At 45.4% G+C, this 12,339-nt stretch overlaps 1 protein-coding gene across 1 annotated transcript in view; it reads right to left on the bottom strand.

Annotated features, from left to right (window-relative positions):
* The window catches only part of SLC2A6 (solute carrier family 2 member 6), a 133,421-nt gene that overhangs the window by 27,486 nt on the left and 93,596 nt on the right, over positions 1 to 12,339 (bottom strand). Inside the window, exons 7-8 of the mRNA XM_086920953.1 lie at positions 10,814 to 10,922; positions 9,810 to 9,980 (exon numbers count right to left, since the gene is read on the bottom strand). Coding sequence (XP_086777079.1) covers positions 9,810 to 9,980; positions 10,814 to 10,922 — 280 coding nt within the window. The remainder of the gene's footprint in view (positions 1 to 9,809; positions 9,981 to 10,813; positions 10,923 to 12,339) is intronic.

Below are 12,339 nucleotides of genomic sequence, written 5' to 3'. Positions count from 1 at the left end.
AGTGCATTGTGATGCCCTGTTTTGCCAGTAGGGTGGCTCGTGATGTGAACCGTGTCTGAAATTTATTAGTGTTTCTGGTGCCGGAAAACACAGAGCGCACAAGTTTCCCATGTGGCTATGTCGGGTAGTCCTGTGAGCTCCCGTATTGTTGTATGGGTTGTGTCCCAGTGAGATTGTGTGGTTGGGCAGCTCCCGAACATATGCCAGAATGTGGTGCTGGAGGTCTCACAGCATTGACAGAGAAATTGTGTGTCTGGTTAAAATCGCTAAAGCCGCTCTGGTGTGAGGTATGCCCTGTATAGAATGTAAAATTGGATATTTTTAAATCACGCGTTTTGGGATACTTTCTTTGGGTATTCTAGGGCACATTCCCACTCCGAGTCATGTAATGGACGCTCAAAGCTATCCTCCCACGTCTGCCACAGCTAGGTAAGCGATGTGACCATAAGTTCTCCAATGGCTTTATATAGCCAGGTGATGAGGTGTCGTCCCGGTCCCTTGTTTAATATTGTATGTAGGACTGTATGCATCTGTGGTTCCCCTTCAGATAGATCCCATAGTTGTCTACAGTCTGTGACTATTTGTCTATGTAGGAGGAATTGTCCTTGAGGGAGACCATTGTCTTCTGCCAGGCCGTCAAAGGTGAGGAGCTCACCATCCTCGAACAGGAACCCTATCTCGAGGATCGAATGGTCCATTCATATTTGCAGCTGTATAGTGACTGTTTCCCCCGGGGTAGGCCCGCTAGCCCCGAGGAGCGGCAGCATTGGAGTATACAACTGCGACCCATGGGATAGGCAGTGGACTTTCCGCGTTCATGGACTGGCTACTTTAACCTGCAGTGGGTGCGCTGGGTTTTGTCAGGTGATGTACAGGAGTAGCCATTGTGGCGCCGGGGTCGTTAGGTGTCCTGTCTCCGAGCAGATCTTCCCTAATCCCCATCCAGCTATCCAGCATGACATCCACTACAGCTGTGATGCCAGGAAGTATGCCTCAAATATTAGAACTCCTAGTCCTCCCTGAGGTATTGGCAACTGCATCTTGCTCAGGGCCACTCTGCGGCGGCCTATGCTCCATATAAGCGAGATAAGCAGGGAATTCAGTTCATGGAAGATGGAGTGAAGGGGATGATTGATAGATTAGCAAAGTGGTACAGAAGGCCTGGTACCAGGAGCATCTTTGCCAGGGCTATTCTTCCAATTGGGGCTAGAGGCAGGGTCTTCTGGAAACTAATTTGAGCCTGCATCCGTGCTAATGCCCTACGGAGGTATCCCTCGTAGAGATCACAGGGAGAGTGGTAGAGTCTAATTTCCAGGTACCGTGGGGCTTGGTCACTACAGGTCAACCTGGTGTCTCCAATGTTGATCTCTTGTTGGGGGAGGCTGGGGCTTAGGGGATATATGGTGGATTTTGCCCAGTTGACTTTCAGTCCGGCCGCTGCCGTGAAGTCTGTGAGCATCTCACAAATGGGAGCAAGGTTCATTGTGATGTCGCATGCGTATAGCAGCAGGTCATCAGCATACAAAGACATGCTGTGGGTAGTGCCTGCCATGGGGATGCCCCAATCTTCACCCCCCTCCCTGACGTGGGTTGCCAGTGGTTCCATTGCTAATGCAAAGAGGAGTGGGGTGTGAGGGCATCCCTGAAATGTGGCTAGTGCCACCGGAAACGGCTCTGAGATGAGGCGGCTGAGGCGTATTCGGGTTGACAGTTTTGTGTACAATAGTAGGTAGGGCCAGGTCCGGGTGTTGAATGTCTTCTCTAAGTCTAGGACTGGGAAGGCCGCGTGGGGATATCAGCCCCTTTGTCCAGTCCTGGACGTGGAAAAAGCCATCTGATGATGTGGGATGTGCCTCTGGCTGGCACGAACGCACATTGCTCCGGATGTGCCAATGTTTTTGGTATAACGGTTTGCCGCGATCTTTCCGAGGATCTTGCAATCTGCCGATAATAGTGTAATTGGCCCGTAGGATGCCAGTAGTGTAGGATGGCGATCTGGCTTGGGAACTACACCATAATAGATTTGCGGAGTGAGTCGGTGTGTTCTCCTTTGTCTAACACTGCTCTCTACACTTCTTCGAGCCTGGGTGCCAGTGCGCGGAAAATGTGGCATAGTATTCTACCGGCAGGCCGTTGCGACCCTGGGCCTTGTTTCACGCCAAGGCTTAATCGTCTGTTTCCAGTGGCGTAGCAAGAGAGGGGCGGAGGGGGCGGCACGAGTTTTGGGGCGGCGGCTCGCCCCCAGCACCCCCCCCTTCCATTTTCCTCGAGGCCGCAATCACAGGAATATCGCCAGGACCCCTCCACCCCCAGCGCTCTCACGGCCACCACAGGTGAGTAAAAAAGGGCCTGCCAAGCCTGGGCAGCAAAGTGGATAGTTATGCCACTGCCTGTTTCACATCAAAGTTCTACTATATATGACCTAGACTGCATGTTGCAGCTTGCAGGTCAAGCTTTCTTTAAAAAGTGTAGGTTACTGTATGCAAGAATATTTTTGAAACGTGCGTGTCCCTCAAGTGCAGAAATGTTAGGAACTCTGACAAAGCAAAGGGCAAATCATTTCTAGTTACTGCAATTTTGTAAGGTTGCCAGGAAGCACTGGGAGGCCAAGCCTCAAGTGAACTCCTGTTGAGGATATTGTCACGCTAGTATCACTTTTAACCACAGACCAGGATGTATGCAATCCCAGTGCTTTCCAAACTGTGTGTCCCGACACAGTACTGTGTTGCCTGCAAATGGTGGGGGTGTCAGGGGATGACACCTGTATTAATGGACACTTAGCACATAGCTGCTGCTAATTAAGAGGCATTCCTTTGAAAGAGTGTCAGCAAACACCGCCTCAGCAGCTCGGACTACTGCGAAGTACTAGGGTGCGACTGTGTGTGTATCTAGGAAGCTGGGGTAAGGTGACAGAGGGAGACAGACAAAGGGAGACGGAAGGAGGGAGATAGAGGTAGGAAGACAGAGGGATGGAGACAGAGAGAGGGAGAAAGAGAGAGGGAGACAGAGAGAGAGGGAGACACAGAGGGAGAGGGGGAGAGAGGGAGGGAGACAGAGGGAGACAGACAGAGGGAGGGAGACAGAGAGAGAGGGAGACAGAGAGAGAGGGAGACAGACAGAGGGAGACAGAGGGATAGAAAGAGAGAGGGAGACAGACAGAGGGAGACAGAGAGAGAGAGAGCGAGAGAGGGAGACAGAGGTACGGAGACAGAGGGACAGAGACAGAGAGATGGGGACAGAGGAACGGAGACAGAGCTGGACAGACAGAGGGAGACAGACAGAGGGAGGAGGGCGACAGAGGGAGGAGGGCGACAGAGGGAAGGAGACAGATAGAGGGAGACAGATAGAGGGAGACAGATGAAGGAAGACAGATGGAAGGAGACAGATGGAGGGAGTCAGACGGATGGAGATAGACGGAGGGAGACAGAGGGAGGGAGACAGACGGAGGGGGACAGAGGGAGGGAGACAGACGGAGACAGACAGAGGAAGGGAGAGAGAGGGAGACAGACAGAGGAAGGGAGAGAGAGGGAGGGACACAGAGAGAGGGAGACAGAGAGAGGGAGCCAGAGAGAGAGAGAGAGAGAGGGAGACAGACAGAGTGAGTGAGACAGAGGGGGACAGAGAGAGAGAGAGAGGGAGGGAGACAGAGAGAGGGCGGGAGACAGAGAGAGAGAGGAAGGGAGAGAGACATAGAGAGGGAGAGAGACAGGGACAGACAGAGATAGAGACAGAGACAGACAGGGACAGACAGATAGAGGCAGAGACATACAGGCAGAGGGAGAGGGAGACAGATGGAGGGAGACAGTGACAGACAGGAACATACATGGGCAGATAGAGGCAGAGACAGGGACAGAGGAAGACAGAGAGGCAGAGAGACAGAGAGGGAGACAGAGGGAGAGAGAGTGTGATGGAGGGAGGGAGAGGGAGGGAGACAGAGAGAGAGGGAGACAGAGGGAGAGAGAGGGAGACAGACAGAGTGAGTGAGAACCCTCCTGAATCCCCCTTAGGTGGTTCAGGCTCGCTCGCTACGATCGCTCGCTACACTGCCTTACTGTGTCCCAAAATGATGCATCTCCAAAAAGTGTGTCACCAACATGAAAAGTTTGGAAAGCTGTGTTCTAAACTACTGCTCAAAGCAACGGAGTTCCCAAATGCACACATAGCTTTCATTTAGCTAAAGATTCTCATGTGTCATTCATGAAAAGGATCCGATTAACAATAACAACATCTTTCGTCATCAAATTACATACGCTCCTAACTTCAATTAACTCTGTTAATGGTTCAGTTAATTGTTCTGGGTTCCCTTTGTGCGTGTGTTTATATTTCCTCATTGCTCATCATAGTTTGTGTTAACTGCGGCAATATCTGGCATACAGGAGCAATTCATGTGCTATTTTCAATGTTGCACTGCCATCTAGTGGTACGAAGAGGGAGTATCATCTTCATGTTTTAGCAAAACACATTTTAGAAAGGAAGATTACAAAATGGAAAGAAGTCCACAAAAGATATTAACGCATTGTGTCACGGCGCCCTAGGCACGTTTTGGAGGTGCACCACCAGGGTGTCACTGCGCACTGATTGGGAACAGCTAACTTATGTGATTGAAACTGACAGGGATTGTGTTTATTATTTGATTGAGGCGTCCATCTCTCCAATTCCCTACACTCACATGTCTAAAGAATCTTGCGTTTTAAAGTGATTATGAAACTATATGTAGTACAATGCATGGGAGAATATATCTTTGGAAATTTGAAATGACATCTAAAGCTTACATACGTACAACATTAAAGCTCTGCTGTATTACCATTAAATGAAAAGGCCAAAACAATCCTAAGTGTAGGCCAAATGTAGGTCATCTAACAGACAATGGGTCCACAAGACACCTGCGTGTAGGACCAATAAGGTCAAGGCCACACTCGATCTACCTTTCAGTGCTACCCCAGCCATTGTTCGTTATTGGCTGGTTGTGGTTGTTGTATGTCCTTGTTGGTGCTGCATGCACAGGTGTCTTACATTTTACTTTGGTTTAGATTGAGTTGGAATTGTGGCTCAACAATGTGTTCATGACATGCATGTTTTTTTGGTTTTTCTTACAATGATAATGATTTGAAGATTGCTTTATTTGAGTCATGTGAAAGGCTTCTATTGGTTTACACCTACAACATTACCCCCACGCTGTTAAACAGACTTTTTAATTGCCAGGGTATAGTGAACCAGTTCCATATGCATTGCACTTGTGCCAAAGCACCTCATGTCTACAATTGGAAAGAGATTTCCTCTTCGCTCTGCTTTGAAATGACACACTGTAGGATGTCCTTAGATAGCCTGTGTTATGCTGCACCAAGCGTTGTTGCTATTTGGGTTGTGTTCATTTACATTCAAGTTCCCATACACAATGGTGATGTGACAGATTCACTATTTTAAGACCCATGCAAGTTATTCTTGATAAATGTACTTGCCTTGTGTCTTGCTCTTTCAATACATGCTAGTTGATACTATCAAAGCTTACAGCAGCCCATTTTATTTGACACTCACATGTGATTCCTGTGCTAAATCACAGTATTGTTCCCAACACTGAGGTATGCTCACTGTTTTTGAAGATCAATCATATAACCCCTGGAGGAATACAACAAAGCATCTCTCTTAGCTGCATATTTCTTTTGCGCCTTGCATGTGTATATTCAATATTTTCTACAAACGTAAATCCTAAGCCTAAAAGAAGTTTCAAGAATGCTAGTGAATTTAGCTTTACACAAAACTCCATTAGACAATGTTGCTAAATGTTTTGCACCCAGCAAACTTGTCTTACCGAAACATGTTAGTCTTGTGATGGTATCTAGCACAACTTTTTATTATGAAGTGTGTGCTTGCAAGAAGTAAGTCACACAAGATATCTGCAAAGCACCTTTCACTCTAAGATTGTAAACTCTCCCATTTATGGAATTTCACGAAATAAATTAGGATATTTGGCACACCGCAATGAACCCATGCATCTATGTGATCTCTACCTAAGTCTTAAATGTTGGAGTCACACATTTAAAAATCCTATGTTAAGTTACAGGAATGCAACTCTTTGTTTTGTATATTAGGTGCTGACTGTGTGCACTTTATTCTGTTTTTTGAGTATTGCCATTCTGTTGTTTGTGAATGCAGCCAGGAGCTCATAAACGTACTTAGATGCACTGCAATAACAGCTAATAACAAGGCTGCGTTGCTTCTGCCAAGAAGCCTCCTTTAAATAAGCTTTTTCTTTTTTCTCATTTGTGGCAACATTTCTGGTGTGTATCCGCTGACTGTAAAACCACTGTAAATATGATGGGGAGACTATTGACTTTTTTTAAGTCTTTCTGTCTGTCTGTAGTGATTTCCCCACCAAGGATGAGGTTGGATGATACTGGACAACTACACAGTACTGTCTTACCACTAACCTCTAAATAGGGAGGACACTAACCTATGAATAAGGGGGATGAGTGTTCTTTTACATCACTCCTATAGCACGGAACAACCTCCCTCTCCACATCAGAACCTCTTCTACTCTTCTTAAATCCTGCAAGAAGCTGAAGACCTGGCTTTTCAATTAACCAACCTACCATAGGTAGGGCTGGGCACACGCACCTACTCAGTGCCAGATACCCTCAAGGGTGAAAGTGCTCTTTATAAATAATCTAACATAACATAAAATAACAGTATCCTGGCTTTGTTCTTTGGGAGTTCCACCAATATTGATGGTTTGTCTGCAATCTTAAAACTCTAAATGACCCCTTGAGTCTATACACTGAAGCATTCTTTAATAATTGATGGGTACCAGAGTACTTTATGACAGGCAGTCTCTCGATCTGTGCACAGAACTCTAGAACACTTTACTGTTGGAAGTTGGGAAATTAGTTGAGAGAGGTGAGAGCCCCACTCAAGTAATAAACTATGGACCCGATTCACAGAATGAACTTAAGACTCAATCCTAAACTTACGACTGGTTTGGTATTCACATATTGCACTTACTACTTTTGTTATTCACAGAATGAACTTACTACTTTTGGCATATACAGAATGCACTTACTACTTTTGGTATTCACAGAATGAACTTACTCATTTCGGTAGGCACAGAAGTTTGGACTCCTAACTTTAGGACTCCTAAATGCCTTCTGTGAATACCGAAAGTCTTAAAATTAGGATTTTTCTCAATTTAGTAGTAGTAAAGTTAGGACTACTAACTTTAGGACTCATTAATGCCTTCTGTGAATACCGAAAGTCCTAAAATTAGGATTTTTCTCAATTTAGTAGTAGTAAAGTTAGGAGTCCTAACTTTACTACTACTAAATTGAGAAAAATTGTAATTTTAAGACTTTTGGCATTCACAGTAGGCATTTAGGCGTCCTAAAGTTAGTAATCCTAACTTTACTAATACTAAATTGAGAAAAATCGTAATTTTAGGACTTTCGGTATTCACAGAAGGCATTTAGGAGTCCTAAAGTTAGGAGTCCTAACTTCTGTGACTACCGAAATGAGTAAGTTCATTCTGTGAATACCAAAAGTAGTAAGTTCATTCTGTGAATACCAAAAGTAGTAAGTGCAATCTGTGAATACCAAAACAGTAGTAAGTTTAGGATTGAGTCTTAAATTCATTCTGTGAATCGGGCCCAGAATCATTTTCAGAGTGAACCACAAAAGTTACTAGATAAACATGTTCTTAAATCTCTGGTAGAATGACACAAAAGCGGTCAGTCTTACCCCAGAGGCAATGTGTATAATATGTATGCAACACTGTAACAGTAATAAAGTGAAAACACAACACAAAAAAATCGAGGAAATTGTATTAGGTGCAGTGACACCAAAATGACAAGATGCCATTAGGTAGAGCGGACGATATACATTTTTTAAATTTTTAACAGAAATAGAACCAAAAGGCACAAAGCATTAATCACGGTAATCTGGTCACGCTGGACCGGGTCAAAGTCCAAAGCTAAGATCGAACGCAATGGAGTGCAGGTAGGATTCAGTGACCCGATTTGTCCAGGAGGAAAGTTTACTTTCGTACTTAGTCCAGTTTCATGCAAGGAGCTGCAGTTGGGCTGCAGGCTTGATCCGGAAAGGGTTGCTGAAGTCCCAGGCCTTTCTCGGATCTTTGTGTTGGTGCTGCGGTCTACATCAGTCAACTTTACGCTTACAGGAAACACATGACGGTTATTGTCAACACAAATATTTCTGGACGGAAAAGTCTGGGATTTGAATCTGAGAAGGTCTTGTTGACAGACTGATTCAGTTCCCACGTTGACCTCTGTGACTTCTGCTTATGCTCACAAGGAACCAGGGCACTGTTCCTTTTGGCCCGAACAGCTGAGAGCCTCTATTTTTTTAACCTAGAGTCCAGTTCATACAGTTTTACGGTTGGAGGAGTACACTTAACACCAGTAAGGATCCCGGACCTTGCGCACACTTCTTGAGGGTTAGAACTCACTTCAAAAGGGGCAGTCATCATGATTCAGGCAGCTCCAGTTGGTACTGGTCAGCCGGACAGTTGCAGGGAAGGCTTGTTGTGTCCCTGTAGCTCAAACAGGAGGTCAGCCAACAGACCCTTGTAGTGACGCTTGAGGTCCTTGGTTTAAGGCAAGCAGAACCAGCCTTCCTTCAGGCCGCAACAGCAGCGCTATCCGTCTTCTGAGTCTCCGTAAGTCCAGGAGGGTTCTCATGAGAAGATCTGAGGCTGCCACTTTCATACTAAGTGCCTGCTGGTGTGGAGGACACTCCATTTGTTTAACCCTAAACTGGTTCTGGTCATTTCTTCCCTTTTCCTTGGTTTGGCTCCAGCCTGTCTAAGAAACCAGAGTGTAGAGAGGCTCAGATTGGGATGCATTTGCCAGTGACATGGCAGGCATCTTCTGAAGTCAGGACGGGGCTGGGTACAGACCTCAGGCTACCCTTTGAAGCTCAGGTAGGGTGGGGTGCAACCCCAAAGACCATCCTGCTCAGGAAAGAAACACCCTTCCTCACACCAAAGGCCCTTTTGTTCCCTGTCTGAAAGGAATACACATCACACTACAGGAGAGCTATTAGCAGTCATGTGACCTCAGAAAGGCACATTTGGTTTAGGTACAGAAATGCCAACTTTCTAAAAGAGGGATTTTCAAAATAGAAATCTAAAATTCGAATTTACCACGAAAGAGGATTTTAAATCAAAATGTCAATGAGTGGAAAGAGTATTTCTCTAGTTGGTCCCAAACTGAAGTTATCACATATTACATTTCATAAGGTAACCCAGTGTTAATCTATGCGAGAGCTAGCCTTAAGTACACATGTACTATTTCCTACTTTTTAAGTGCCATTCACCCAGCCCTATGAGCCTTTAGAGCCTACCTTAGGGTGATTTGTAAGCATAGAAAGGAAGGTTTAGGTCGTCTGGCTATAGGTATATTTTGCAGGTCAAAAAGGCAGTGGCAGGCAAGAGACATGTTTACAGTGCTTCTTTAGTGGGTGGCACAAGCAGTGCTGCGTTCCACTTTAGCATTTAATTTACAGGTCCTGTGTACATGTAGTACCATTTAGTAGGACCCAGTAGTAAATAAAGGTGCCAATTAGGATTGTATCACTTTGGCCAGGTTTAGAAGAGACAGCACAAATAGTTTACCACTGGTTGGCAAGAGTAAAGTGCACAGAGGTCTAATGCCAACAAAACCAGGCTCAGTAAAAATAGGGTAGTGCAGGGCACAAAACTGGACAGTCTGTACATTGAACGCTGGCAAACTCTTAGTCAGTCACTCAGTTTATATCTGTAATGCATGCAGTCAGGCTGTGAGATGCAGCACCCTACATACCCATGATGTAGATCATGATGCAGAACAGGGGAATCAGTGTGATGTAGTTGGTGGGTTCCACGGTTGAGCTGGTCAGATTGTCTCCAGTGTGGTTGGTGCTGTTGCCTTGAGGTAGTGATGTGAAGTGCACATACATGCCCATGGAGAATGTTGAAGCCAACATAAGACTACCTGCAAGATAGAGAATGGAGAAGATATTGCAAAATGTGACATCATTTAAGGAACATTTCTTGTGCATTTGCTATTACCTCTATAGCCATTATATGCAATGTCAGGCACACATTGCCTGTTTAGGTGTCCTCAGCAATTTGGCAGATATTACTGATCTGGTCAACGGACAGGAATATCTGTCTTCCCATATTGCTGAGAAAGTTAAAAAAGTGATGGGTGGGATGCTGGAAAGCATCTAAGCTGCTGGTAGTTACCAGGGGCTGCATTCCAGTCCATCATGTCTATGCTTACTGTGCTACTACAGACAGTAACCAACCATACGGTGAGCACTGTTTCTGCTTCAATAGGAGCAGTGCATTAAAGAATGCCATACTAGGTCCCTTCTGACCGTGAAAACAAGCAACCCTAAGTCATTTTTGTCTTCTTTGGCCTCAACATTAAGGTGCAGCTGGACTCTTATAGCACTGAGTTATGGATCCACATCTGCATATATACAATGCACTAAGTTTGGTCCACTGAGAAAAGCAAACAAGTCCTGGTGTGATCTAGAAGTTCCAGATAACCTGATTCCTATGGAACAGGACCAAAGCTGGAGTCTTAATGTCATCCCCTTAATCTTAGTTACATAGCCACATCTCTTATATAGCTCCATAGTTGCACCTGTATGCATGTAGGAATGTGTATCTATAAGGTGCTAGCTTAGCTATGTAGTAACTAGGCACTTATTAGGCAACCCTCATCCCACGCTTAAATGCTCACACTCTTTTCATCCGCCTCTAAGTGCAGTGGAAGGTTTTGTCATTTAGATGGTCATTTAATCATGGCACACAAACCTGAGACGAAGAGGAGAATCTTCCTGCCTGCCTTGTCCATGGAAAAAGCTGCAATGGCCACAGAAAGTAGCCGCACCAAACCAACCAGGGCCGCATCATATTTCCCGTCCTACAGGAGTAAAGTGGAAAGAGGTCACCAAACAAAAAATGACTCCCATAAGTAACCTCTATTTAATTTATTACCAATTTGAATGCCTTTTTCTGAAAAAAACATCTAAATGCATTCTAAAAAAAGACTGTAATTTATAGAGTTCAAGGGTGTTATGCAAATATTATTTTACTTGTCAGAATTGTTCTTCCATTGCTAACTTGATCTAACACAAATAAAGGAGAGAGGTAGAATCTCCCATACTCTAATCCAAAAACTTGTTATGCATAAAAACCGCAGACAAATCTCCACTGTTACACCCCTCTGATAAGCTCCAAGTAGAATGACAACCACTATAGGGTCTGCAGTGAAGGAAAATGCAAAGAAATGTTTACCCTGTTGCCATAATGCACTGAGACAGTCTATTCATACCTGACATTGCTATGTAACAAATGAACTATGAAATAAACAATTATAACGTCCACAATGTGATCCAAGACCAAAAAGAGAAGAAAGACTACCATCAATCAATCAATCAATCAATCAATCAATCAATCAAGGGTTTATAAAGCCCAGCTATTCACTCATAAGGGTCTTAAGGCGCTGAGAAGGAGCGGCGGGAGGCTGCTGATTCGTCTGGGCACAGGCGTTCAGTCGAAGAGCCAGGGCTTGAGATCCTTCCTGAATTGGGTCAGCGACAGGGATTGCCTGAGGTGGAGAGGCAGGGTGTTCCAGGTCTGGGCGGCGAGGTACGAGAAAGACCTTCCTCAGGCTCTGGTCTTGTGCATCCATGGGACGGTGGCCACGGCCGGTTGGGTGGAGCAAAGGTGTCTGGCGGGTACGTGGAATGAGAGGCGGAGGTTCAGAAATGCTGATCCTTCGTCGTTGAGGGCTTTGAAGGCATGTGTGAGGAGGATGTACGACATTACAACGCATGCTTTTACATCGCATGCTTTTACAACGCAGGTTTTACAACGCATACCATTACAACGCATAGTGCTTTGGGGCGCTGGATAGTGAATAGTTTAATTTACTATTCCAACTCCAGTCCCCGTGGATAGTAGGGAAGGTGTTGGACAGTAAATTAAACCTATTCCCTATCCTAGAGCACCCCCCAGTGCAATGCGTTGTAATGGTTTGCGTTGTAAAAGTTGCGTCGTAAAGGCACTGCGTGGTAAAAGTTGCATTGTAAGTGATGTTTCCCGTGTGAGGAGCTTGAAGGAGACTCTTTTGTTGATTGGGAGCCAGCTTTTTCTCGAAGATGTTCAGTGATGTGTCTGCGGCAGGGGATGTTGAGGACCTGTCTGGCGTCCGTGTTTTGAATGTTCTGTAGTTTCCTGAGGAGTTTCTGGGTGGCGCCGGTGTAGGGTGTGTTGTCGTAGTCAAGTACGCTGGTGATGAATGTGTGGGTGACTGCCTTTCTGGGTTCAGTGGGGAT

The sequence above is a fragment of the Lissotriton vulgaris genome, chromosome 5 (genome assembly GCF_964263255.1).
Source record: "Lissotriton vulgaris chromosome 5, aLisVul1.2, whole genome shotgun sequence".
Taxonomy (NCBI): domain Eukaryota; kingdom Metazoa; phylum Chordata; class Amphibia; order Caudata; family Salamandridae; genus Lissotriton; species Lissotriton vulgaris.
The sequence above is the reverse complement of the archived record's forward strand: the minus strand, read 5'-3'. Positions and strand labels throughout refer to the sequence as shown.